This window comes from Mauremys mutica, chromosome 26 (genome assembly GCF_020497125.1).
Source record: "Mauremys mutica isolate MM-2020 ecotype Southern chromosome 26, ASM2049712v1, whole genome shotgun sequence".
In the NCBI taxonomy this organism is placed as follows: domain Eukaryota; kingdom Metazoa; phylum Chordata; order Testudines; family Geoemydidae; genus Mauremys; species Mauremys mutica.
Genome location: NC_059097.1, coordinates 6,204,368 through 6,230,640, shown reverse-complemented (window position 1 = coordinate 6,230,640; position 26,273 = coordinate 6,204,368). Strand labels below are relative to the sequence as shown.

At 63.7% G+C, this 26,273-nt stretch overlaps 2 protein-coding genes across 2 annotated transcripts in view; one reads left to right on the top strand and one right to left on the bottom strand.

Moving 5' to 3' along the window:
• The window catches only part of LOC123356616 (arachidonate 12-lipoxygenase, 12R-type-like), a 28,173-nt gene extending 27,616 nt beyond the window's left edge, over positions 1–557 (top strand). Inside the window, exon 16 of the mRNA XM_044999976.1 lies at positions 378–557. Coding sequence (XP_044855911.1) covers positions 378–557 — 180 coding nt within the window. The remainder of the gene's footprint in view (positions 1–377) is intronic.
• Positions 558–4,560: 4,003 nt separating this feature from the next.
• The window catches only part of LOC123356732 (retinal guanylyl cyclase 1-like), a 29,518-nt gene continuing 7,805 nt past the window's right edge, over positions 4,561–26,273 (bottom strand). The window contains exons 4-19 of the mRNA XM_045000106.1: positions 24,886–24,970; positions 24,136–24,232; positions 23,555–23,662; positions 19,060–19,140; positions 18,709–18,885; positions 16,815–16,971; positions 16,549–16,698; positions 15,250–15,398; positions 14,687–14,850; positions 13,295–13,487; positions 12,610–12,784; positions 11,952–12,050; positions 11,676–11,770; positions 8,491–8,576; positions 6,851–6,971; positions 4,561–5,183 (exon numbers count right to left, since the gene is read on the bottom strand). Coding sequence (XP_044856041.1) covers positions 6,890–6,971; positions 8,491–8,576; positions 11,676–11,770; positions 11,952–12,050; positions 12,610–12,784; positions 13,295–13,487; positions 14,687–14,850; positions 15,250–15,398; positions 16,549–16,698; positions 16,815–16,971; positions 18,709–18,885; positions 19,060–19,140; positions 23,555–23,662; positions 24,136–24,232; positions 24,886–24,970 — 1,898 coding nt within the window. The 3' untranslated portion in view covers positions 4,561–5,183; positions 6,851–6,889. The remainder of the gene's footprint in view (positions 5,184–6,850; positions 6,972–8,490; positions 8,577–11,675; positions 11,771–11,951; positions 12,051–12,609; positions 12,785–13,294; positions 13,488–14,686; positions 14,851–15,249; positions 15,399–16,548; positions 16,699–16,814; positions 16,972–18,708; positions 18,886–19,059; positions 19,141–23,554; positions 23,663–24,135; positions 24,233–24,885; positions 24,971–26,273) is intronic.

Genomic DNA, 26,273 nt, shown 5'->3' with positions numbered 1-26,273 from the left:
TCCATCCCCTCCTTTGCGATAGCAATAAAGGACCCGCTGACATTTCACATGAGCCGGGGGATGAACCAGGGTGTCCTGGCCCAGCTGCACTTTGGGGGATGCCCTGTTGTTTCAACTGGCTGCAGGATTCGCCTTCCCTCCCTGGCCTGAACTCTTCCCCGTGTTGCTACACAGCTGTTAAACACCTGCCCCATTCTCAAGGGCACATGAGGGGTCCCTGGGTAACCAGCCGCCCCACCCCAGAGGTGGCTGCATCTCAGTGCCGGGCGAGGGGTCCCTGGGTAACTGGCCACCCCACCCCAGAGGTGGCTGCATCTCAGCACCAGGTGATGGAGCCCTTCCGCGCTGTCCCTCACCGCTCTCCCGTTCCCTTGCAGAGACCCCTGGGCACGTACCCCGACGAGCACTTCACGGAGGAGGAGCCCAAGCGGCTGATCACGGCCTTCCAGGGGCGCCTGGCCCAGATCTCCCAGGAGATCCAAGAGAGGAACAAATCCCTGCCCATCCCCTACCGCTACCTGGATCCCCAACGAATCGAGAACAGCACGTCCATCTGAGCCCGACCGGCGAGCCCCGGGGACGGGCCCCACGCGGCCGCTGGCAACGCTGTCCCTGCGATCCTGTCCGGGGGCAATAAACCACAGACTGGTTCCACTCTGAATGGCTGATTCTGTCTAGTGGGGTACATCATGTGGGGCTCGGAGCCAGGACTCCTGGGTTCTCTCCCCAGCTCTGGGAGGGGAGTGGGGGCTGGGATCCAGGACTCCTGGGTTCTCTCCCCGGCTCTGGGAGGAGAGTGGGGGCTGGTGGTTAGAGCAGGGGGGGCTGGGATCCAGGACTCCTGGGTTCTCTCCCCGGCTCTGGGAGGGGAGTGGGGGCTGGGATCCAGGACTCCTGGGTTCTCTCCCCGGCTCTGGGAGGAGAGTGGGGGCTGGTGGTTAGAGCAGGGGGGGCTGGGAGCCAGGACTCCTGGGTTCTCTCCCCAGCTCTGGGAGGGGAGTGGGGGCTGGGATCCAGGACTCCTGGGTTCTCTCCCCGGCTCTGGGAGGAGAGTGGGGGCTGGTGGTTAGAGCAGGGGGGGCTGGGGGCCAGGACCCCTGAATTCTATTGTCCATAAGCAATAGGGATAAGTCTCCTGTACTCACTGTGCCTCAGTTTACCCGTCATCAAAAGGCGATGATATCGCCAAGCGCCTCTGCGGGAGCTACGATTAGCCTGGGGCAGGGCCAGGTTCTAACCTGGGCCAGACTCGGGGGTCAGCCCCCAGTGGCGAGAACAGATCCCCCCCCCCCCCAGGGAAGGACACGGCTTGAAGTCTCTAGCCTGACCCTTTATTTACACGGTCACATACAGGTTTTAACGACTCCAGTCGCGAGGCGTCTTGTTCATCTCCTCCCCACGACACATTATATATATATCTGTAGTCCCCCGCCCTTCCCCCACCACCCCACCCGCTTCCCTCCCCCCAAGAAACATCCACAAGTTATTGCACACAAAAAAAAAGAAAGTACAGTTTGTACACAAGTCTATGAAAAATGATAGACAATCAGATTCCCAGACCGGGCGGCCGGCTCCTCCTGCACAGCTATGAGCATCCCGGGCCTTTAAGACACGGCCGATCACAGGCCATCCCTTTAAGAGATGGAGGCTCACATGCCATCCCTTTAAGAAACTTATTTTTCGGTCTACAGACAAATATTTACCGAGCACATCAAGTGGCATCAGAAATACAGGTTAGAGGACGATGGCCTCTCACTGGCCACCCCTTTAAGAGATGGAGGCGCACATGCCATCCCTTTAAGAAACTTATTTTTCGGTCTACAGACAAATATTTACCCAGCACAAGTGTCATCAGAAATGCAAGAGAAAGCCATCCCTTTAATAGATGCCTGCTCACAGCCCCCCCGCCCCACCCCGCCGCCAAGGAAAAAAATGTTTCGTCTGCAGACAAATATCTTCCAAGTAAATCAAACCATCACGAAAAATTTTGCATAGAAAAAAGTGGCCACCCCTTTAAAGGAAAAACAACCCTACCGATTCAAAAATGACCATCCCTTTAAGAAATATTTTTTTCCCCCCACAGACACATCCTGACCAGGCACCAGTAGTTCTGATACTATGGCCCATCCCTTTAAGATTTCATTTTCGCTGCAGATTCAGCAAGTCTAGCAAGGACCCCCTGAAACACAAGTCGGGCAGCGGGTCCAACGGCCATCCCTTTAAGAGGTTTTGCTGTCTGCAGACACATATTGGCCATGACCTACGGCTGATTGGCGGCCACCCTTTTAAGAAACAGTTCCCACGGCACGTCAATATCGACCGAGTACAACGGCCCGCTTGGCCTCCACCTCTGTATGAGTTTTACGGGAGGGGAGTTTGTTGTTGGGTTGCGGGGGTGGGTGGGTGTGTTTGTCTGCAGATTAATATTGACCAAGTCTGTCGACCAATGACAAAAAGCCGTGTGGTGGAAGAACCCAGCCAATCAGCCTCTAGCCCTTGATGACTATATTTTTTTGTCCCCTGACAAATATTAACCAAGCGCCCCTGGGCTGGCATTGTTATAATTTTCCGGATAGGTCACTGGATCCGTGGCCCGCAAGGTCGGGAGTATTACGGTTATTTTGGGGCCAGTTTTTCACACAACATTGTGGCTGACTAACGATCTGGGTGGGTTATGACCCTGCTAAGAGGAATCCTGATCCCAAGGTGTTGGCATTTCCAACCATTTCACAACAACCGCGGGGGCATTACTGGGGGTGGCCGGCTATTTCACTCAAGCAACCAACAAACGGCGGGGAGAAAAGTCATCCCGGCTAAAGGGAGTGAGCGGAACCTTGTTCCTACCGCTACCCCTAGAGGGAGCTAATTTCCCGGCACCCAGATTAATATATATCTGTATTAGAAAACAAACCTTGAAGGCTCTCTTTACCCATCCCAAAGAAACAAAAAACAGAGCAAACAAATATTCGTTCATAGATTCCAAGGCCCACCGGGTCATTTTGCTCCGGTAGTTTGACCTCCTGGAGAACACAGGCCAAAGACCTCCCCCAAAATAATCCCTCTTTCTCCTAGGTACAATCTTTAGAAACAAAAACCCACACCCAATCTTGACTGAAAACTTGCCCAGGATGGAGTATTCCCCCCCCACCACACACACACACAACATTCGGGAACTTGTTCCAACAGTCTGTCCCCTTTAAATTCACACCACCACCTTTAAGAGCAATGGTATGGTCCTTTTCTGCAGCTGGGGATTACCATGGAGGAGAAGCTGGCTATGAGTCAGCGGTGTGACCTTTGCCAAAAAGGCCAACGGCATATTGGGCTGTATAAGTAGGGGGCATTGCCAGCAGATCAAGGGACGTGATCGTTCCCCTCTATTTGGCACTGGTGAGGCCACACCTGGAGTACTGCATCCAGTTTTGGGCCCCCCACGACAAGAAGGATGTGGACAAATTGGAGAGAGCCCAGCGGAGGGCAACGAAAATGATCAGGGGGCTGGAGCACATGGCTTACGAGGAGAGGCTGAGGGAACTGGGATTGTTTAGTCTGCAGAAGAGAAGAATGAGGGGGGATTTGATAGCTGCTTTCAACTACCTGAAAGGGGGTTCCAAAGAGGAAGGATCTAGACTGTGCTCAGTGGTGGCAGATGACAGAACAAGGAGTAATGGTCTCAAGTTGCAGCAGGGGAGGTCTAGGTTGGATATTAGGAAAAACTTTTTCCCTAGGAGGGTGGTGAAGCACTGGAATGGGTTACCTAGGGAGGTGGTGGAATCTCCTTCCTTAGAGGTTTTTAAGGCCCGGCTTGACAAAGCCCTGGCTGGGATGATTTAGTCGGGGATTGGTCCTGCTTTGAGCAGGGGATGGGACTAGATACCTCCTGAGGTCCCTTCCGACCCTGAGATTCTGTGATTCAATTCGATGATGATGCAGGTGGGTTCCGGCTGCCGTCAGGGGGTCAGTTGTGTGTACTGCGTGTGCGTGAGATTTTTGTGTGTGGTTTTCTTTAACCCGTGAAACGCCAGGTGGGCAAAGAAAGGACCAGTTGGGGCTGGGACCACGTCCCCCAGGAGAGCCGCTCTGCCATGATCCCTCCACCGGTCGCGTGTGGCGTGAGGAGACAATCCCGGGTGGGACCGATGGGCACGTCCTGCAGCCAGGTCTGTGGTTTTAACCCCCTGCCGGGGGGAGGAGCGCTGCCCGGGTCCACGCTGGTGGCCGAAACTCAATCCACGAGGAGACGGTAGAGTTCAGTGTTTAACGGGTGGATCCAGCCCTGGCTCCAGACAGACTCACTCCCAGCCCACTTGTCTCAATTGCCTTCTCCCATCCTGAGCCAGCCAGTCCCCGCCCTGGGGCCGGGTGGGAGCCGGCGCCCCCTAGAGGGGACGGGCCCCTGCCCCATTCCCCGCCCCCCTGAGCCAGCCAGTCCCCGCCCTGGGGCCGGGTGGGAGCCGGCGCCCCTGCCCCATTCCCTGCCCCCCTGAGCCAGCCAGTCCCACAGGACCGTGGGCAGGAACTGAACCCAGGACCTCCAGCCCCCGCAGAACATCTGTTAGCCGGGAGCCGGCGCCCCCTAAAGGGGGCTAATCCCCCAGCACTCTGCCAGCAAACTGCGGTAACCCCATGGGGGCATCGCTCCATTCCCCGCTCTTGTCCGTCCGGGGTTCTCTGCAGAAAGCAATTAGGGTAGGAACAAATCACCCGCCCAGCCCCGTCTCCTCGCAGTGGTACCGTCTGAATCCCTGAAGAAAACGGGGAGAACGGCAGGTCCCAGGGGACGCTGCCCATTACCGGAATGAACGTGAATTCCCAGGTTGATTGAAGTCCCATGATGCACCTGGGGTCCTTGGTGGGAGGTGAACGGCAGATCCCAGGTTGGCCAAAGTCCCATAACGCACCTGGTGCTTTGTCGTAGGAGGTGCATGGAAATTCCAGGTGGGCCGAAGTCCCATAATGCACCTGGATCTTCCGCTACAAAGCCAACAGTCCCACAATGCACCTGGGGGGGGGTGGGACCAGCGCACGAAAAGATGAGTCCATTTCCGGCGACCGGCACGAGTTGCCCGCCCGGCCCGGCCCATCTTCCTTCCACAGGGCGTGGTGGGGGCAAAGGGGGGGAGCAATTTGACTCTGCCCCACAGGGACTGGCCGGGAAGTGTCAGGTGGTGTTGGCCACGGATCTGGATGGGGGAGGAAGAATTAGTCACATCAGAGCCACTTGGTTTCCTCCAGCTCCCCCCAACCCGATCCCGCTTTTATTGGGGAGGCACTCTAGGCCACATCTCTATGGTGAGGGAGAGCTGGAGGACTCCTAGGGTAGCCATTGAGCCATAGAGCCCATAGGGTAACCATAGAGTTTGGGCCAGGGCAGTGGGCAGTAGGGTGGGCAGAGTAGCTCGAGGTAGGTGGCTGCTCTGGGCCCCGTCTCTATGGTTAGGGAGAGTTGGAGGACTCTGACTGGAACAGAGCGTTGGGGTGACCTCGGTGGGGGACACCCGTAGGCCACCCACAACCATAGAGCTTGGGCCAGGGCAATGGGCAGTAGGGTGGGCAGAGTAGCTCGAGGTAGGTGGCTGCTCTGGGCCCCGTCTCTATGGTTAGGGAGAGTTGGAGGACTCTGACTGGAACAGAGCATTGGGGTGACCTCAGTGGGGGACACCCGTAGGCCACCCACAACCATAGAGCTTGGGCCAGGGCAATGGGCAGTAGGGTGGGCAGAGTAGCTCGAGGTAGGTGGCTGCTCTGGGCCCCGTCTCTATGGTTAGGGAGAGTTGGAGGACTCTGACTGGAACAGAGCATTGGGGTGACCTCAGTGGGGGACACCCGTAGGCCACCCACAGCCATAGAGTTTGGGCCAGGGCAATGGGCAGTAGGGTGGGCAGAGTAGCTCGAGGTAGGTGGCTGCTCTGGGCCCCGTCTCTATGGTTAAGGAGAGTTGGAGGACTCTGACTGGAACAGAGCATTGGGGTGACCTCGGTGGGGGACATCCGTAGGCCACCCACAACCATAGAGCTTGGGCCAGGGCAATGGGCAGTAGGGTGGGCAGAGTAGCTCGAGGTAGGTGGCTGCTCTGGGCCCCGTCTCTATGGTTAGGGAGAGTTGGAGGACTCTGACTGGAACAGAGCATTGGGGTGACCTCAGTGGGGGACACCCGTAGGCCACCCACAGCCATAGAGTTTGGGCCAGGGCAATGGGCAGTAGGGTGGGCAGAGTAGCTCGAGGTAGGTGGCTGCTCTGGGCCCCGTCTCTATGGTTAGGGAGAGTTGGAGGACTCTGACTGGAACAGAGCGTTGGGGTGACCTCGGTGGGGGACACCCGTAGGCCACCCACAACCATAGAGTAGAGCAGCTCATGGACAGAGCCGTGCTACCGTCTCGGACATTCTAGCCCCGTCTCTATGGTCCTTGGGAGAGGGGACAGAACCGGGCTCCCGGAGGGGGCGCTGTGGTCAGGGCGGGGTGGGGGGTTGCTGGAGGGGAAATTCAGAGGGAGGGTGAAGGGGAACAATATGGTGGAGTTATGCAAATGATCCGATGCACGTTAATCAAATATGCAAACGAGAGCCGTGCTCATTTGCATAGACCTGCGGTTTCCAGACCTGGCTGAGGTGGGGGTCGGGGATTTGCTCCCGGGGAAAGAGGAGATGCCACGGATGGAGTGTCTAAGGGGGAGGAGCCCAGGGTAGCCCCGCCTTCCCGGAGGTGGGGCCGGGAGGGGCATGGCAGATGCCTCTGGCTCCCAGCATGGCTTGGCCTTGCCGAGGTGCTTCTGGGGGGTGACTTTATCCGTGGGCGGGGGCGGTTCAGAGCCGTATCGCAGCTCCCCTGTCCCCCAGCCCTGGCCTTACCGCCGCCCAGCCCGGCCTCCCGCTCGCTGGCCTCCCTCGCTACTTGTTCTGCCGGGCTTTCTCCAGCTTCTTCCGCCGGTCTGCGGGGATCTCATCCAGGCTGATGCCGTGGTTACTCGCCCTGAAGGAGCGGGGCAGAGTGAGTCCTGGCTCCCAGCCCCCCCCCTGCTCTAACCACTAGCCCCCACTCCCCTCCCACAGCCAGGGAGAGAACCCAGGAGTCCTGGCTCCCAGCCCCCCCTGCTCTAACCCACCAGCCCCCACTCCCTTCCAGAGCCGGGGAGAGAACCCAGGCGTCCTGGCTCCCAGCCCCCAACTCTAACCCACCAGCCCCCACTCCCCTCCCAGCGCCGGGGAGAGAACCCAGGAGTCCTGGCTCCCAGCCCCCCCTGCTCTAACCCACCAGCCCCCACTCCCCTCCCAGAGCCGGGGAGAGAACCCAGGAGTCCTGGCTCCCAGCCCCCCCTTCTCTAACCCACCAGCCCCCACTCCCCTCCCAGAGCCGGGGAGAGAACCCAGGAGTCCTGGCTCCCAGCCCCCCCGCTCTAACCACCAGCCCCCACTCCCCTCCCAGAGCTGGGGCAAGAACCCAGGAGTGCTGGCTCCCAGCCCCCAACTCTAACCCACCAGCCCCCCACTCCCCTCCCAGCGCCGGGGAGAGAACCCAGGAGTCCTGGCTCCCAGCCCCCCCTGCTCTAACCAACCAGCCCCCACTCCCCTCCCAGAGCCGGGGAGAGAACCCAGGAGTCCTGGCTCCCAGCCCCCCCGCTCTAACCACCAGCCCCCACTCCCCTCCCAGAGCTGGGGCAAGAACCCAGGAGTCCTGGCTCCCAGCCCCCAACTCTAACCCACCAGCCCCCCACTCCCCTCCCAGCGCCGGGGAGAGAACCCAGGACTCCTGGCTCCCAGCCCCCCCTGCGCTAACCCACCAGCCCCCGACTCCCCTCCCAGAGCCAGGGAGAGAACCCAGGAGTCCTGGCTCCCAGCCCCCCCTGCTCTAACCCACCAGCCCCCACTCCCCTCCCAGAGCCGGGGAGAGAACCCAGGAGTCCTGGCTCCCAGCCCCCCCTGCTCTAACCCACCAGCCCCCACTCCCCTCCCAGAGCCAGGGAGAGAACCCAGGAGTCCTGGCTCCCAGCACCCCCTGCTCTAACCCACCAGCCCCCACTCCCCTCCCAGAGCCGGGGAGAGAACCCAGGAGTCCTGGCTCCCAGCCCCCCCTGCTCTAACCACCAGCCCCCACTCCCCTCCCAGAGCCGGGGAGAGAACCCAGGACTCCTGGCTCCCAGCCCCCCCTGCTCTAACCCACCAGCCCCCACTTCCCTCCCAGAGCCGGGGAGAGAACCCAGGAGTCCTGGCTCCCAGCCCCCACCCCTGCTCTAACCACCAGCCCCCACTCCCCTCCCAGAGCCAGGGAGAGAACCCAGGAGTCCTGGCTCCCAGCCCCCTCTCCATTTCTTTCCAGGAGTCCCCTCTCATCTCCCCCAAGGCCCTGGCTGCCCCACCCCTCTACCCTCAGGTCCCCTCTCAGTGTGGCCTCAGGGCCCAGGCACGGATGGCGGCCACCCACCCCATCCCGTCCTTCCCCTCCCGTCCCCCCGGGGAGCTCCGAGGGGGCTCCACGCCCATGAGGCTCTTACCCCGGCTGCAGGTCGGGGGGCGTGGGGATGGGTTTGTTGAATCCGTCTCGTCCCACCAGCCAGTACGTGTCTTCTACGCCTTTGCCCTACGGCAAAGCAGAGAGAGAGAGACTGTGAGCCCGGAGTTGGCGTGGCGGGGGCTGCGGGTCGGGAGTGAGGGGCACCGGCAGAGCTGGGGGGCAGGGCTGGGCTAGCAGGGGGCTGCAGGTCGGGAGTGAGGGGCACCAGGAGGACTGGGGGGGCAGGGCTGGGCTAGTGGGGGCTGCGGGTCAGGAGTGAGGGGCACCGGCAGGGCTGGGCTGGCAGGGGCTGCGGGTCGGGAGTGAGGGGCACTGGCAGAGCTGGGGGGGGCAGGGCTGGGCTGGCAGGGGCTGCAGGTCGGGAGTGAGGGGCACCGGCAGGGCTAGGGGGCAGGGCCGGGCTAGCAGGGGGCTGCGGGTCGGGAGTGAGGGGCACGGGCAGGGCTACGGGGCAGGGCCGGGCTAGCAGGGGGCTGCGGGTCGGGAGTGAGGGGCACAGGCAGGGCTAGGGGGCAGGGCTGGGCTAGCAGGGGGCTGCAGGTCGGGAGTGAGGGGCACCGGCAGGGCTAGGGGGCAGGGCCGGGCTAGCAGGGGGCTGCAGGTCGGGAGTGAGGGGCACCAGGAGGACTGGGGGGGCAGGGCTGGGCTAGTGGGGGCTGCGGGTCAGGAGTGAGGGGCACCGGCAGGGCTGGGCTGGCAGGGGCTGCGGGTCAGGAGTGAGGGGCACCGGCAGAGCTGGGGGGGCAGTGCTGGGCTGGCAGGGGCTGCGGGTCGGGAGTGAGGGGCACCAGCAGAGCTGGGGGGCAGGGCTGGCTGGCAGGGGCTGCAGGTCGGAAGTGAGGGGCACCAGCAGAGCTGGGGGGCAGGGCTGGCTGGCAGGGGCTGCGGGTCGGGAGTGAGGGGCACTGGCAGAGCTGGGGGGGCAGGGCTGGGCTAGCGGGGGCTGCAGGTCGGGAGTGAGGGGCACCAGCAGGGCTGGAGGGGCAGGGCTGGGCTAGCAGGGGGCTGCGGGTTGGGAGTGAGGGGCACCAGCAGGGCTGGAGGGGGCAGGGCTGGACTAGCAGGGGGCTGCAGGTCGGGAGTGAGGGGCACTGGCAGGGCTAGGGGGCAGGGCTGGACTAGCAGGGGGCTGCGGGTCGGGAGTGAGGGGCACCGGCAGGGCTGGGGGGCAGGGCGGGACTAGCAGGGGGCTGCGGGTCGGGAGTGAGGGGCACCAGCAGGGCTGGACTAGCCGGGTGCTGCGGGTCGGGAGTGAGGGGCACTGGCAGGGCTGGGGGGCAGGGCTGGACTAGCAGGGGGCTGCGGGTCGAAAGTGAGGGGCACCAGGAGGGCTGGAGGGGCAGGGCTGGACTAGCAGGGGGCTGCGGGTCGGGAGTGAGGGGCACCAGGAGGACTGGGGGGGCAGGGCCGGGCCAGCAGGGACTGCGGGTCAGGAGTGAGGGGCACCAGCAGGGCTGGAGGGGGCAGGGCTGGGGGGGGCAGGGGCTGCGGGTCAGGAGTGAGGGGCACCGGCAGAGCTGGGGGGGGCAGGGCCGGGCCAGCAGGGACTGCGGGTCAGGAGTGAGGGGCACCAGCAGGGCTGGAGGGGGCAGGGCTGGGGGGGGCAGGGGCTGCGGGTCAGGAGTGAGGGGCACCGGCAGAGCTGGGGGGGCAGGGGCTGCAGGTCGGGAGTGAGGGGCACCAGCAGGGCTGGGGGGGCAGGGCCGGGCCAGCAGGGACTGCGGGTCGGGAGTGAGGGTCACCAGCAGGGCTGGAGGGGGCAGGGCTGGACTAGCAGGGGGCTGCGGGTCGGGTGGGTGGGGCACCTGCCGGGCGGGCGGGGGCTGGGCCGGGCTAGCGGGGGCTGCGGGTCGGGAGTGAGGGGCACCGTCAGGGCTAGGAGGCAGGGCCGGGCTGGCAGGGGCTGCGGGTCGGGAGTGAGGGGCACCGGCAGGGCTGGGGGGGCAGGGCTGGGCTAGCAGGGGGCTGCGGGTCGGGAGTGAGGGGCACCGGCAGGGCTGGCGGGCAGGACCGGGCCAGCTCGGGCTCGGGGGCGGGAGTGAGGGGCACCAGCAGGGCTGGAGGGGGCAGGGCTGGACTAGCAGGGGGCTGCAGGTCGGGAGTGAGGGGCACCGGCAGGGCTGGGGGGGGCAGGGCTGGGCTGGCAGGGGCTGCGGGTCGGGAGTGAGGGGCACCGTCAGGGCTAGGGGGCAGGGCTGGACTAGCTGGGGCTGCGGGTCGGGAGTGAGGGGCACCGGCAGGGCTAGGGGGCAGGGCTGGACTAGCAGGGGGCTGCGGGTCGGGAGTGAGGGGCACCAGCAGGGCAGGGGGGCAGAGCTGAGGTGCAAGGGGGCTGCAGGTCGGGAGTGAGGGGCACCGGCAGGGCTGGAGGGGGCAGGGCTGGACTAGCAGGGGGCTGCGGGTCGGGGAGTGAGGGGCACCAGCAGGGCTAGAGGGCAGGGCTGGGCTAGCGGGGGGCTGCGGGTTGGGAGTGAGGGGCACCAGCAGGGCTGGGGGGGCAGGGCTGGGCTAGCGGGGGGCTGCGGGTCGGGAGTGAGGGGCACCGGCAGGGCTGGAGGGGGCAGGGCTGGACTAGCAGGGGGCTGCGGGTCGGGAGTGAGGGGCACCGGCAGAGCTGGGGGGGCAGGGCTGGGCTGGCAGGGGGCTGCGGGTCGGGAGTGAGGGGCACCGGCAGGGCTGGGGGGCAGGGCTGGACTAGCAGGGGGCTGCGGGTCGGGAGTGAGGGGCACCGGCAGGGCTGGGGGGGCAGGGCCGGACTAGCAGGGGGCTGCGGGTCGGGAGTGAGGGGCACCGTCAGGGCTAGGGGGCCGGGCCGGACTAGCAGGGGCATCAGGGTCGGGAGTGAGGGGCACCGTCAGGGCTAGGGGGCAGGGCTGGACTAGCAGGGGGCTGCGGGTCGGGAGTGAGGGGCACCGTCAGGGCTGGGGGGCAGGGCCGGACTAGCAGGGGGCTGCGGGTCGGGAGTGAGGGGCACCGTCAGGGCTAGGGGGCAGGGCCGGACTAGCAGGGGGCTGCGGGTTGGGAGTGAGGGGCACCGGCAGGGCTGGAGGGGCAGGGCTGGACTAGCGGGGGCTGCGGGTCGGGAGTGAGGGGCACCGGCAGGGCTGGAGGGGGCAGGGCCGGACTAGCAGGGGGCTGCGGGTCGGGAGTGAGGGGCACCATTACCTTGAGCTCTGTCTTGCCTCGAACGTCCAGTCTGAATCCCTCCTTCAGCGAATGCAGGATGGTGACCGTGCGGATGTTCACGTGGATCCGGTAAGCTGGGGGGGGGGAGCACCGGGGACATGGGGGGGTGAGCGTCCCTGATCCCCAAACAAAATCCCCACCCTCTGCTCTGCCCACACACCCCCTGCCCCCCTCGTCCAAACACCCCCGGGTGCCACCCCAGCAGATTCCCTCCCGCCCTCCCTAGCCCTGCCCCGGGGGGTGGGGGGGACTCACGCAGGCCGGTGGACTCCATGCGGGAGGCGGTGTTGACGGTGTCCCCGAAGAGGCAGTACCGGGGCATGGTGAGCCCTACCACACCAGCCACGCAGGGCCCTGTGGGGAGACAGGCCGGGAGATGGGTTACGGTGGGGTGGACGGGAGGACAGGGCTCCAGGGTGCTGGCCTGGGCGTGACTGCCTGAGGTTGCAGAGAGCCTGAACCCGTTGCTCTGACGAGGGGAGGTGCCCCCTGCATCTCAGTGGGGAGTGATCTCCAAACCCCATGGCTCATGGGGGCCCCAGCCAGTCCCAATCCAACAGGGAGGTTGTGGGGGGCACCGCAGTTCCGCAGCCCTGATTTCCCACCACCACTCAGTCAAGTAAACCCCGGGGGAAGTACTGGGATCCCACTTCTGACACCAAAACCTCTCCACGGATGGGGCTAGGGAGGGGTTCCTGGGGTGGGGGAATGAAGGACCCCATTATGCTACGACTCCAGATGGGGGCAAGCCGGGGCACGGGGGGGGCAGAGGAATAGGGGGCACAGCCATCATGAAGGGGCGGAGGCACGCAGAGGGGGCGTGGCCATGTCTTGGGGAGGGGGCACGCAGAGGGGGCGTGGCCATGGAGGAGGGGGCGTGGCCAAGGCTCAGGGCACCGTCCCCGCGCCGTACCGGAGTGCAGGCCGATGCGGATGCGGACGGGCACGTCGGGCATGTGGCGCATGCGGAAGGAGCCGACGGCGCTCAGGATGTCCAGCGACATGTTGGCGATTTCGCCCGCGTGCCGGTTCCCGTTCCGATGGGGCAGCCCCGAGGCCACCATGTAGGCGTCTCCGATGGTCTCCACCTGCCGGGGGGCGGGGGTCAGAGGGGGAGCCCTGTCCTCGCCCTGGGGGGCACCCCACCCTGGAGCACCCCAAGTCCCCAGTCCCTGGCCCCCCCAAATCTCCCCAGTGTTGGGCTCCCCAAAACCCGCCCCTAACCTCCACCTGCCCCTGGCTGGGGCCCCCATCCTGGCCCCTCTGATCCTGCTCCCCTGTGCTGCCAGCCACTGCCCCCTATCTCAGGGGCCCCCAATCCTTGGTACCCCCCAATTACAAACTCCATGCTGGGGCCCCCGGATCCCCCCTTCTATGAGTGGACTCCGGATCCCTGCTCCCCCACAACCTCCACCTCCCTCAGGCTCCCCCCCCATCTTGGCCACCCCCAAGTCAGGGCCCCTGCCCCCTGCAACCTGCCCCCCATCTCGGGGGCCCGCAATTCCCCTGTGTCAAGATCTTCCCCCGTGTCAATCCCCCGCCTCCCCCCCGGGCCGGGCCCCGCCTCCCCCGCAGGCCGGGGGGCAGGGGGGGGGCACCTTGTAGACGTCGTGGGAGCCGATGATGGCGTCGAAGAGGGTGTAGAGGTCATTGAGCAGGTCCACCACCTCGATGGGCTCGCTCATGGCCGAGATGGTGGTGAAGCCCACGATGTCGCTGAAGTAGAGCGTCACCTCCTCGAAGTACTCCGGCTCCACCGGCGTCCCCATCTTCAGCGCCTGCGCCACCGACCTGCGGCACCGGGGGGGCGTCAGCGGGGCCGGGACGGACCCCGACTCCCCCACCGGTCCCCCACCGCCTCCCCAGAGCCTGCGCCACCGACCTGCGTCACCGGGGGGCGTCAGCGGGGCCGGGACGGACCCCGACTCCCCCACCGGTCCCCCACCGCCTCCCCAGAGCCTGCGCCACCGACCTGCGGCACCGGGGGGCGTCAGCGGGGCCGGGACAGACCCCGACTCCCCCACCGGTCCCCCACCGCCTCCCCAGAGCCTGCGCCACCGACCTGCGTCACCGGGGGGCGTCAGCGGGGCCGGGACGGACCCCAACTCCCCCACCGCCTCCCCAGAGCCTGCGCCACCGACCTGCGTCAGCGGGGCTGGGACAGACCCCGACTCCCCCACCGGTCGCCCACCGCCTCCCCAGAGCCTGCGCCACCGACCTGCGGCACCGGGGGGGCGTCAGCGGGGCCGGGACGGACCCCGACCCCCCCACCGGTCCCCCACCGCCTCCCCAGAGCCTGCGCCACCGACCTGCGGCACCGGGGGGCGTCAGCGGGGCCGGGATGGACCCAGGTCCCCCACCGCCTCCCCAGAGCCTGCGCCACCGATCTGCGTCACCGGGGGGCGTCAGCGGGGCCGGGACGGACCCCGACTCCCCCACCGGTCCCCCACCGCCTCCCCAGAGCCTGCGCCACCGACCTGCATCACCGGGGGGCATCAGCGGGGCCGGGACAGACCCCGACTCCCCCACCGGTCCCCCACCGCCTCCCCAGAGCCTGCGCCACCGACCTGCGGCACCGGGGGGCGTCAGCGGGGCTGGGACGGACTCCGACCCCCCACTGGTCCCCCACCACCTCCCCAGAGCCTGCGCCACCGACCTGCATCACCGGGGGGCATCAGCGGGGCCGGGACAGACCCCGACTCCCCCACCGGTCCCCCACCGCCTCCCCAGAGCCTGCGCCACCGACCTGCGGCACCGGGGGGCGTCAGCGGGGCCGGGACGGACCCCGACTCCCCCACCGGTCCCCCACCGCCTCCCCAGAGCCTGCGCCACCGACCTGCGTCACTGGGGGGCGTCAGCGGGGCTGGGACGGACCCCAGTCCCCCACCGCCTCCCCAGAGCCTGCGCCACCGACCTGCGTCACCGGGGGGGGCGTCACCGGGGCTGGGACGGACTCCGACACCCCCCACACACACACAGCTGGGACTCACGGTGGCAGCATCTGGGTGAGCAGCTTGTCCGTCTTCTGCTTCTCGATCTCCAGCTCCTCCGTCCGCTCCCGGATCAGATCCTCCAGGTTGCTGGAGTACTGCTCCAGCATGCGCAGCATGGAGTCGATGATGTTGGTCTTCCGCCCTTTGTTGATGTTCTTGAACTGCGGGCGGGGGAGGCACGAGAGGGGCGGCTCCCGCCTGGCACTGGCACCCCTGCTCCCCGTCACCGCTGGCTCCAGCGCCCCCCTCCCATTGGCTCCGGCATCTCTGCTCCCTCTCCGGGCACCGGCTCCGGCATCCCCACTCCCTATTGACTCTGGCTCCAACATCCCTGCTCCCCACGGGCACTGGCTCCAACATCCCCACCCGCTCTGGCACCCAAATGTCACCTGTTTCCAGCCTCCCAGCTCAAGTATCTATGCTCCCCGCCTGCCCCAATCAGCTCTGTCCCTGGTGGGCAGGGCCAGCTCCGGTACCCTCCTTTTCTGCCCCTAACCTAGTGGGCTGGCTCATGCCCTGTGCCCCGTCCCCCACGGGGCCAGGCCACCCACCCCCCCTACCTGGTCAAAGATCTGGTCGATGGTCGGCCGCCGCTCGGGCTGCTCGCTCCAGCACTGCTTCATCAGCTGGATGCATTCCAGCGGGGCCTGGTCCACCGAGACCGAGGGACGGCACAGCGGGGGCGGCTTCTCCACCTTCCGGATGATCTCTGCCCGTGAGAGGAGACACCCCCCCCCCCGGTCACCACAGGCGCCTGGCGCCCTGCTCTGCCTCCACCTACTGCCCCGCCAGAGCTCGGGGGCAGCCCGGAGCTTGGCTGGCAGGGGCTGCGGGTCGGGAGTGAGGGGCACCAGCAGGGCTGGGGGGGCAGGGCTGGGCTGGCAGGGGCTGCGGGTCGGGAGTGAGGGGCACCAGCAGGGCTGGGGGGGGCAGGGCTGGACTGGCAGGGGCTGCGGGTCGGGAGTGAGGGGCACCAGCAGGGCTGGGGGGGGCAGGGCTGGGCTGGCAGGGGCTGCGGGTTGGGAGTGAGGGGCACCAGCAGGGCTGGGGGGGCAGGGCCGGGCTGGCAGGGGCTGCGGGTCGGGAGTGAGGGGCACCGGCAGAGCTGGGCTGGCAGGGGCTGCGGGTCGGGAGTGATGGGCACTGGCAGAGCTGAGGGGGGCAGGGCAGGGCTGGGCTGGCAGGGGCAGGGGGTTGGGAGTGAGGGGCACCAGCAGGGCTGGGGGGGCAGGGCAGGGCTGGCAGGGGCTGCGGGTCGGGAGTGAGGGGCACCGGCAGAGCGGGGGGGGCAGGGCCGGACTAGCAGGGGCTGCGGGTCGGGAGTGAGGGGCCCCGGCAGAGCAGGGAGGCAGGAGCTGGAGGAGATGGGGGCAGGGCTGGGCGGGGAGACGCTGCGGGTCGGGAGTGAGGGGCACCGGCAGAGCTGGGGGGGGAGGCAGGGCTGGGCTAGCAGGGGCTGCGGGTTGGGAGTGAGGGGCCCCGGCAGAGCAGGGAGGCAGGAGCTGGAGGAGATGGGGGCAGGGCTGGGGGGGGTGAGGCTGCGGGTCGGGAGTGAGGGGCACCGGCAGAGCTGGGGGGGGAGGCAGGGCTGGGCTAGCAGGAGCTGCGGGTCGGGAGTGAGGGGCACCGGCAGGGCTGGGGGGGGTGGGGCTGCAGGTCGGGAGTGAGGGGCACCGGCAGAGCGGGGGGGGCAGGGCCGGACTAGCAGGGGCTGCGGGTCGGGAGTGAGGGGCACCGGCAGAGCTGGGGGGGGAGGCAGGGCTGGGCTAGCAGGGGCTGCGGGTTGGGAGTGAGGGGCCCCAGCAGAGCAGGGAGGCAGGAGCTGGAGGAGATGGGGGCACAGTCCCTCCCCCCCGTACCATCGGCCGGCATGTCCAGCATGCAGTAGGGGGCGCTGCGGCAGATCACCTCCTGCATGATGATGGAAATGCTGTAGACGTCCCCGCGGAAGGTCCCCTTGCGCTCCAGCGTCGGGTCCCGCAGCAGCTCCGGCGCCGTCCAGAACCGCTCTGGGGACAACACCACCACGGGCTGGCTCAGTCGCCTATACCCCCTCCCCCCAGACACGACGACCCCTCCGGCTCTGCCCCCCTGCCCCTGCCCAGACACTCCCCCGGGGCGTCACCTTCAGGCCTGGGTGGGTTATGTGGGATCTTCTGGGCCTCCAGGAGCTCATTGAAGCCGTGGTCCGTCACCTTCAGCACAAAACGCCCATCCACCACGCAGTTCCGCGATTTCAGCCGCCCGTGGACCACGTCCCGGTGATGGAGGTACTTCATCCCCTGCAGGGGGGGGGCGGAGGGAGAGAGACGGGGGGGGTGAGTACAACTTTCCCCACCCCCCGGCCGGTCGCCGGGGCCGCCGACAGCACCGGGATCCGCTCTGATTGTGCGACAGCCCCGATTGGCCACGTGGGAGATCCAGTGGATCCCTCCCACCAAGGCAGAGAGTTTGCTCCTTGGTTTATTTGGATCGGTAGGTCCCAGGGGATCTCTGGTCCTGATGCCAGGTCGAGCGAGCGGATCCCTCTGGCTGACCCAGGATTGAATGGTTCTTTGTGGATGACTGGGCTCTGGTGCCTAAGTGATCCAGTGGATCCACCAGCTCGATCAATTAATTAGTCCAGTGGGTTTCCTCTCTGATCGATGCATTGAACCAGTAGGTCCAGCTGGATGCCAAATCTGCCCCCAGATTGGTCCGATAAATCCATCTGCCCCAGCCAGTTGATCTATCCAGTGGATCCCCTGACCAGTTTTTTTTTTGGCCAGTGTATCCTAGTGGGTCCCTGACCAGCACCTGGCTGAACCAGTAGCTTCTTGTCATCACTAGATCTACTGACTGGGTTCCCTGAGTGTGTCTAACCAATAGATCCCAATGGATTCCCTAATCAGCTGTGTGAATGATTCAGTGGATCACTCTGGCCATGCCAACTGATCTATCCAGTTGACATCTTTCCCAGTGTGTTGTGCCAGTGGATCACAGATTAACCCTGTTTTGATCCAGTGGATTCCTCCTCTTCAATCAGTTCAACTATCCATTGGAATCCCTACCCAGTCAGTGTGTTGTGCCCGTGGATCCCCAGTCAGGAGATCAATCCACTGGATCCCTTTGATCCTCTCACTGAGTAGACTTCTCTGGCCAGTGGTTGGTTAGCCCAGTGGATCCCCGAGCCCTACCAATGAGCATGGTCTGGGAGTGGATCCTATCCAGCCTCCCAGCCCCTGGAGTAGATCCCCTTTCCCTGCTGTGAATGGATTCCCATGGACCTCCCAGCAGATCTCCTCCACCTGGTGCTTTGGGCATCAGGATCCCTTCCTGAAGCCGGGGCTGCATTTGAATGGATCCCCTCTGCCAGGATCCTGCAAGATCCCAGCAGATCCCCTCTGCTTAGCACCCTGTGTGAGAGGGATCCCTTCCTGAAGCAGCAGCAGGCTCACTCTTCAAATGGATCTCCCTGCAACCTTCCAGCCAGCATCACCTGGAAATAGATCCCCTCCAAACACAACTGGACCCCGCCCTACCAGCAGACCTTCCCTGTGGGACGGGATCCACTTTGGCAGCTGATCTCCGGCAGTGGAACCCTGAGCTCCCAGCAGGTACTTGGCATCACAGGATCCCCATTGGCTAGCCATCTTGCAAGTGGATCCCCCCCCCGTGCCCAATCAACAGCAGATCCCGGAAAGCAATTCACGCAGCTGGATTCCCCTGCCCACCCCCATCAGACCTGCCACGTATCAGTGGATCCCAGCCAGCTTGATGATCCCTGAAAGTGGATCTCCCAGGCCTCTCTGCAGATGTCATCCGAACGGGATCCCCTCTGGGTGGTGATCTCTGAAAGTGGATCTCTTCCCCGCTCCCGCTTGCGCATCTCTCCTAGCTGACGCCTCATGTCCTTAAATTCATTCACCAGTAGATTCCCCCGGGATCATCCCCCACCAGGCCTGATTCCCACCCCCCCACGGCCCAGACCCCAAGGCAGGATCCCAGCCCTGCCCCGCCCCCTGCCCCCCTGGCTGCACCTTGATGAGGTCGATGAGCAGGGACGACTTGAACATCCAGTCGAGCTTCATGTCCTCGTTGCGGATGAGGTCCTCCAGGCTGCCGCGGGAGCAGTGCTCCGAGACAATGGCGAACACCCCGCAGTCGTAGAAGAAGCCCAGGAACAGGTTCACGTTCTCGTGCCGCAGGTCCCGGAGCTGGCGGCGGGGGAGACAGGGGGGAAGCCAATGGCCAGGGAGGGGAATGCACAGGGGGTATCCCAGCCCCACACATACACACACACACCCCGAAGCAGCAGTGACATCCAGGAATGCTCCCTGGGTCTCCGAGCAGCCACCGCCGCGACGCGCCCACGGCCGTTCTCAACTCACCTTGCAGAAGCTGGTTTTGGTGGCCGGCTTGATCTCCGTGTGCTTGTCCCCTGGGAACTTCTTCAGCCAAACCCAGTCACCCTAGGGGATGAGACAGAAGGGCAGTCCGGTAACCCCAGAGCCGGGCCAGCGGCAGATTCCCGCAGCCGGGCAGGGATCAGACCCAGCCAGATTTGCAACAAAGCAACAGCAGGTTTAGAAGCCAGCGACACCCGGCCCCCGTCTCGTGCCACCCGGCTGGCACCAGCATGCCCTCCGGGGGCGTCCAGTGGGGTCTTCCCAATGGTGGGGAGAGGGCAGCCGAGATGCTGCAAGCGTGGGGGTGGGAAGGGGAGCTGCCCCCTGCATTTTCAGCACCAGGTCCTTTGGTTCTTTATCCCTCACTGCATCAGGCTCTGGGGTCAGTCCCTGATGTCCAGCCCTCGCTGCTCTAACCACCACCCCCATCCCCTCCCATGGCTGGAGAGAACCCAGGAGTCCTGGCTCCCAGCCCCCCCTGCTCTGACCCACCAGCCGCCACTCCCCTCCCAGAGCCGGGGAGAGAACCCAGGAGTCCCGGCTCCCAGCCCCTCCTGCTCTAACCACCAGGCCCCACTCCCTTCCCAGCGCCGGGGAGAGAACCCAGGAGTCCTGGCTCCCAGCCCCCCCTGCTCTAACCCACCAGCCCCCGCTCCCCTCCCAGAGCCGGGGAAAGAACCCAGGAGTCCTGGCTCCCAGCCCCCCCTGCTCTAACCCACCAGCCCCCACTCCCCTCCCATGGCCGGGGAGAGAACCCAGGAGTCCTGGCTCCCAGCCCCCCCTGCTCTTACCACCAGGCACAAGGCTACTCAGTGTTTAGTGCCAAAGCTTTAAAAAAATGCATCCTCCTTTTTCACCCCCACCCCCTCCACCCCCGAGCAGAGATGGCACCTGGCCCGGGGGGCTTGGGCTGGAGATGGGGATGGCAGAAGGGGGTTGATTTGCTAGTTGCCTCTCCCAGCTGGCTAAGACCCACCATCAAAATCTCCGTATCCTGCAGCTGTGGCCTCATGCCTTTCTCCTTGGCTGGGGAAAGCCAGGCCCACGATCGCCCACCCCAGCCAGAAAGAGAACAAACCTGGTGTGAGCGGGCAGCCGCTCAGCCAGCTATGGCACCATCCCACCAGTCACTACAGGGGCTATGATTCATAGGGTGGCCAAGGTTTGCACCAGGCTAAGGTTTCCTTCTCACGTCCCCTCATTTCACAGGCCTTTGTTGATCTCCCCCCGGTAGAGGTGGTAGAAAAATTCTCAGCAAAAAAGTTTCCCATTGGAAGACACCGTTTGGGCCATGCCAAAATTTTTGGCATCAATTCTGACAAAATTTTGTTTAAAAATTTGGGGAAGGGGTGAGGGGGGAAGGGGAGTTTCAAAAGGGTGAAAAAACATCCAATTTGGGAGTGCAATGTTTGGGTGGGTTTTTTCCATTGTGAAATGACTTTTCATTACTCGATATAGAATAGAATTCAAACCAACCATGGAAAAATTCAGACTGAGCTGAACAAAATGTTGGAATTCCTCGTGATAAGAGACTTCCAGCCAAAGCAAAATCTATTTCAGAATTGGGTTTGGCACAAAAAAGACCCTGAAATTCTGAAATTGTGAAGGTTCAAAATGTCCCCCCTCCCCCAAAAAAATTTTTGTTGGATTTTTTCCCCCCAAAAAAGTCTCAAAAAATAAATAAAATTGCAAGACAGAAAATCAATTTCTGACCAGCTCAGTTCAAAACTCCCCAATTCACCAGAGCACTTTGGCACGGACTCAGCTCTGAAAGTCCCATTCGGATGGATGCATGGCCAGAATCGGAGCAGAAAACATCAATCCTACGTGGGACAGATCCATTGATAGGATTGAGGCCTTGGGACCTGAAAGACCAGAGCTGCTTTCGGGGTGGGCAGAGGGTGGGCAGTAGTATATGGCTCAATAGCATTCATCACCATGTATTTTTGACAGGTGTCCACATCCCATTTAGGGCCTATAGCCCGCCCTCCGTCCCCGTTTCAGTTAGCATCAAAGTTCGGCACCATCAGCCATTTTAGGGGGAAAATTGATTCTTTTTTTAATCTTTAAGCTCTCTCACTCTATTCTGTCAACCTTTTTCTCTAAACAAACCATCACGTGTATCAAAGCACAAGCAGGCAACATACCCCCTAGTCAAACAAAAAATAATAATTAAAAAAAAGTGTTCAAAATGGCCGACGATGCCAAACTTTGACGCCAATGGTAAGAAAGCCCAAAATGTTAGAGCCAGGGTTCAAGGATCATGGGCCCTGGCAGGGGCAGGGGGTGTCATGGCAGAGTTACAAAACCCTCTCTTTTTTTATGGCTAAGTAACGGGTCATCGGGTTCAGCACAGGAAGAAATTGTGTTACATGCAGGAGGTTGAATACATCTAGCCTCCAACCCTCTGAACTTTCTCCTGGAGCTGCAAAGTGGGATGAGGTGTTCTCCTCCCACAGAGTTTGTCTGCCAAGGATACCACATGGGGTTGATTTTAGGCCTCAGGTCGAAGAACAGATATAAAACCCCAGCACTGTGCTGCTTGGTGTGGAAGGAGCAGGGCAATTTGGACAGTGGCCGTCAGAAATTCACCCATTGCCACACCCGGACTGGCCACTAGTGAGAAGCAAAGAGTCACCCCCGGTGTTCAGAGAGTCCCCCGTGGAGAATTGCAGCTGGGAATCCCGCTATTCCCACCTCGGTGCCGGGAAATCTCTGAGAGATTTGCCGGAGGCTAAAAGTTCAGCTCCTGGAGGTGCGGGGAGTGGGGGGAGAAACTCCACATTGTCACCCCCGCCCCCGCCCGAACGCCGCCACCTGGCGAAAGGAAACTGAGTCAGAGACCCCATTGGCCGATGGGTCAATAGCTGCTGGACGTGGGCTCAGAAGGGTTGCGATGTCGGCGGCGTGCAGCTCCCGGAGCTGGCAATCGTTACGGGAGGATCACAGCCCAGATCTCGGTCGGGATCCAGGCAGCGTCTGGCATGACAGGACCCCGGGGAGCAGTAGCGGGCTCCATAACACCACTCCACTTGGTGTCATCCACGTGCATTGCGGGGAGAAACTCTCGCTCTTCGCGCCATTAAAAAAAAAAATCAAAATACACTCCCCCGGCGAGGGGGACTCCCCCACGCCGCGACGGGTGGATCCGGCGGGCAGGCAAGGCGGCCAGTGAGGGAACTGGACCCAGGCCCGGTGGCGGCATTACCGACGCGACGCCCGGCGGCGGGGAATGGGGGGGCGGCTAACGGGTGCCCTAGCCGCTGCTTTCCCTCCTGTCCTTGGGAGAGGAGTGAAACCCGGGCGGGAGGAAGGGAAGAAGCCGAGGGGGAGGACACGGGAGCCCAAAGGCCGCTCCGGGAGCCTTTGGCCGCTTACCTGCACGGCTGCCACGAGCCCTTGGTTGTTAAACAAAAGAAGGAGGAAGGGGATATGGCTGTTGCATTTTTGCTTCTCATCTCCCTAGGGATGGCAGGAAGCAGCTGTCAATCACACGGCCTGGCAGGGCGGGGGGGGGGGGAGAGAGAAGCGGGAGCAGGGGGGCACCCCGAATGCCGGCGGGGCAGGGGAAGGGGGTGGAGCTGGAGGAGCAAGGGGGGGATCCCACTGGGCCGGGCAAAGGAGGGGGTGGCTGGCGCTGGGGAAGGGTTCGCATGCCGGCAGGGCACCGGGAGGCAGTGGCGCTGTGCTGGGAGGATGGCAGCTGGGGGGGGTGGGAAGCACAGGGGTCCCCGAGGGGGCTTGCATGGCCAGAGTCGGGGGGCAGAGCCATCCCCAGGAGGCCTGGAGGGAGTTAAGCCCAGGTGGATACTTACCCAGGGGGTATTTACCCAGCAATGGGTATTTACCCAGGAAGGGGTATTTACCTGGGTGCTGGGGTATTTACCCAGTGGGGGACAATGCCTGGGGGTATTTACCTGGTGGGGGCACACAGGGGGAGTTCCCAGGGGGTATTTACCCAGTGGGGGGCTCTGTGCCCTGGGGGCAGTGCCCAGGGGGTATTTACCCAGTGGGGAGGCTCTGTGCCATGGGGGCAGTGCCCAGGGGGTATTTACCCAGTGGGAGGCTCTGTGCCATGGGGGCAGTGCCCAGGGGGTATTTACCCAGTGGGGGGAGCTCTGTGCCCTGGGGGCAGTGCCCAGGGGGTATTTACCCAGTGGGGGGAGCTCTGTGCCCTGGGGGCAGTGCCCAGGGGGTATTTACCCAGTGGGGGGAGCTCTGTGCCCTGGGGGCAGTGCCCAGGGGGTATTTACCCAGTGGGGGGGCTCTGTGCCCTGGGGGCAGTGCCCAGGGGGTATTTACCCAGTGGAGGGGTCTGTGCCGTGGGGCAGTGCCCAGGGGGTATTTACCCAGTGGGGGGGCTCTGTGCCGTGGGGCAGTGCCCAGGGGGTATTTACCTGGGGGGGTCTATACCCTATAGCCAGCGCAGAGGGAGGGGGCACCGGAGGGGGGCGCCGGGGGTCTGGGGGAAGGTTACCTCGGCGACCGCCACGTTGGTGTTGTCGGGGGCAGCTGCCAGGCTCTTGAAGCTCCTCATGTCGGAGACGCTCCTCCCCGCCAGGCTGGTGCGGCTGTCGTCCATCTTCTGCCGGGGCAAGCGGGGGGGGGGGGGGACAAGGGGTAGCCTGGCTGCGGGGCTGGAGGGGGGGGCTCTGACCCCGCTGAACTCCCATGGGCATCTCGGCCCCCTGAGCTCTAGGGTGGGCTCCTCCCGGGAGCGTGACCCCTGGTCGGAGTCTCTGACCCTGAGGGCGTCTCTTCCTCTGACCCTGGGGGCGCCGCTGTCCAACGTCCCTGACCCCCGAGGCATGTCCGTGACCCCAGGAAGCAAGTCTGATCCACCCCCCGGTCCCTTTACCCCACCACGGCCGCCCAACCTGACATCCCACCCTCCTCGTCAGCCTCCTTCCGCTTCACCCCGCCCTCCTGAACCCCTTCCGAAGACCCACTTCCCCCCCCACACATCACCCTGGGTGGCCCCTGCCCCCTTGGCCCCAGTGGGGTCCCCCCACACACACACACCCGGACCGTCCTTTGCCCCCCTGATCTGCCTCTTACTTTGTTGCTGCTCTGGGTGTGGATGAACGTCAAGTCGTCCATGGTCAGAATGATCTTGTTGGGCCCTTTCATCAGCTGGGCGTGCAGGATCCGGCGCCTGCGGAGCGTGGGAGCACAGAGACATGGGGCGCGGCGCCCCGAAGTGTAGGGGGGGCATTGCACCTTGGGAAATGGGGGGGTTGCTCGGGCTACCTCCCGTGCTGGGCACTGGGGCATGGACACATCACGGGGGAGGGATAGCTCAGGGGTTTGAGCATTGGCCTGCTAAACCCAGGTTGTGAGTTCAATCCTTGAGGGGGCCACTTAGGGATCTGGGGCAAAATAGTACTTGGTCCTGCTAGTGAAGGCAGGGGCTGGACTTGATGACCTTTCGGGGTCCCTTCCAGCATATCTCCATATTAAAAAAAAAAAAAGATGACCCCCCCCCCACTCAAGATTAATTAAAAGGGGGAGTCTATGGAGCTAGTAGGGGGCCACAGGCATGAATGTGGGGCCTCCCTCTAGGAACCTCTGCCAATCACTCCCAAGAAAAGCCGGGAGACTGCATGGTTGTCAATACATTCGTTAACCCACAGTTAGCGATAAGCAACCAGAAGCCCATGCAGCTACCAATTAAGTCGCCAGCCCATGGCAGGATGGGCCAGGGTCCAACGTGGCCGTCAATGATGCTATTAGTCCATTGCCGGAAGTTGCCTGCTCCAGCTCTGCCGGGCGAGCCGCTCCCGGGGCGGGCAGGTCCCCGGCACTCACCTGACGTAGTAAGCAAGAACCGTTCCCGCAACGATCAAGCTGGAAACCAGGATGAACAGGAGCAGGATGAAGCTGGGGTCCACCCCTACAGGGGAGGGAGAACGGGGTGGGGTGAGTGATGGAGGGTGGGGGAGACTCCAGCTCCCCCAGCCCCACTCAGGATCAGCCCCCCTGAAACCCGCACAGGTGTCCCCTGCCCCCCCCCACAATCCCCTAAGGATGGAAGGAGGGCAGGGGAAGGGGATTCTCTGACTATCGGCCACAGGCTCATAGTGGTCATGGGACGTCCCTGGGCAAACGTCAAGCAGCATACTGGGCAACTCCGTGGCCAGCTGAGGAATTCTCTGCTGGTGCAAAGCCATGAGTCACCGGCTCCAAAAACACAGGCTCCAGCCAAAGGAAACTCTCCAGGAATAGGAGCGGTATAGGGCCTATGACACACACAAGAGGGTGAATCTGTGCCCAGCCCATAAAGGTCAGCTCAAAGTAAAAGAGCCAGTCCGTTGCATTCTTAGTGGGAAGTGCCAGGATCCAAGATGGCGCCAATAAAGTCCTTCACCACGAACAGGAAGTGGACAGACAGTTCGATGCGTGCATGGAAATGGATGGATGTGCGTGGGGATGCGTGATTGGACGGAGAGGAGGGTGGATGGATGAACAGATGGGTGGATGTGGGGAGGGCGGGACAGACCGATGGATTGATGAACAGATGGATGGGTGGGTGCGTGAATGGATGGACAGATAGGTGGGTGCATGTGGGGATGGGTGGATGGACGAACAGATGGGTTGATGTGCATGGGACAGATGGATGGATGGATGGATGGGGGGGTGTGCATGTGGATGGATGGATGGATGGATGAGTAGTTGTGAGGGGATGGATGAGTGGACAGATAGATGGGTGTGTGTGCATGTGGATGGATGGATGAGTAGTTGTGAGGGGATGGATGGGTGGACAGATGGATGGATGGGTGTGTATGCAGAGGGATGGATGGATGGACGGACAGACAGATGGGAGGGTGCATGTGGGGAGGGAGGTGGATGGACGGGCGGGTGCACGGGAGATGGATGGAAGGCTGTCGGGAGGATGCACACGGGGATCGATGGATAGACGGGTGGCTGGACGGACAGACAGACGGGTGGGTGGGTATATGTGAGGACGGATGGGTGGCTGTGTGTGGGGATGGGTGGATGGATAGTTGGATGTGTGTGAAGATAGACGGGTGGATGGGTGTGCATGCAGAGGGATGGATGGACAGACGGATGGGTGGATGCACTTGAGAATGGATGGATAAAAGGACAGATGGCTGGACAGATGGGGGATGGGTGCGCGTGAGGACAGATGGCTGGGCGGACGGACAGATGGGTGCATGTGGGTACAGACAGGTGGC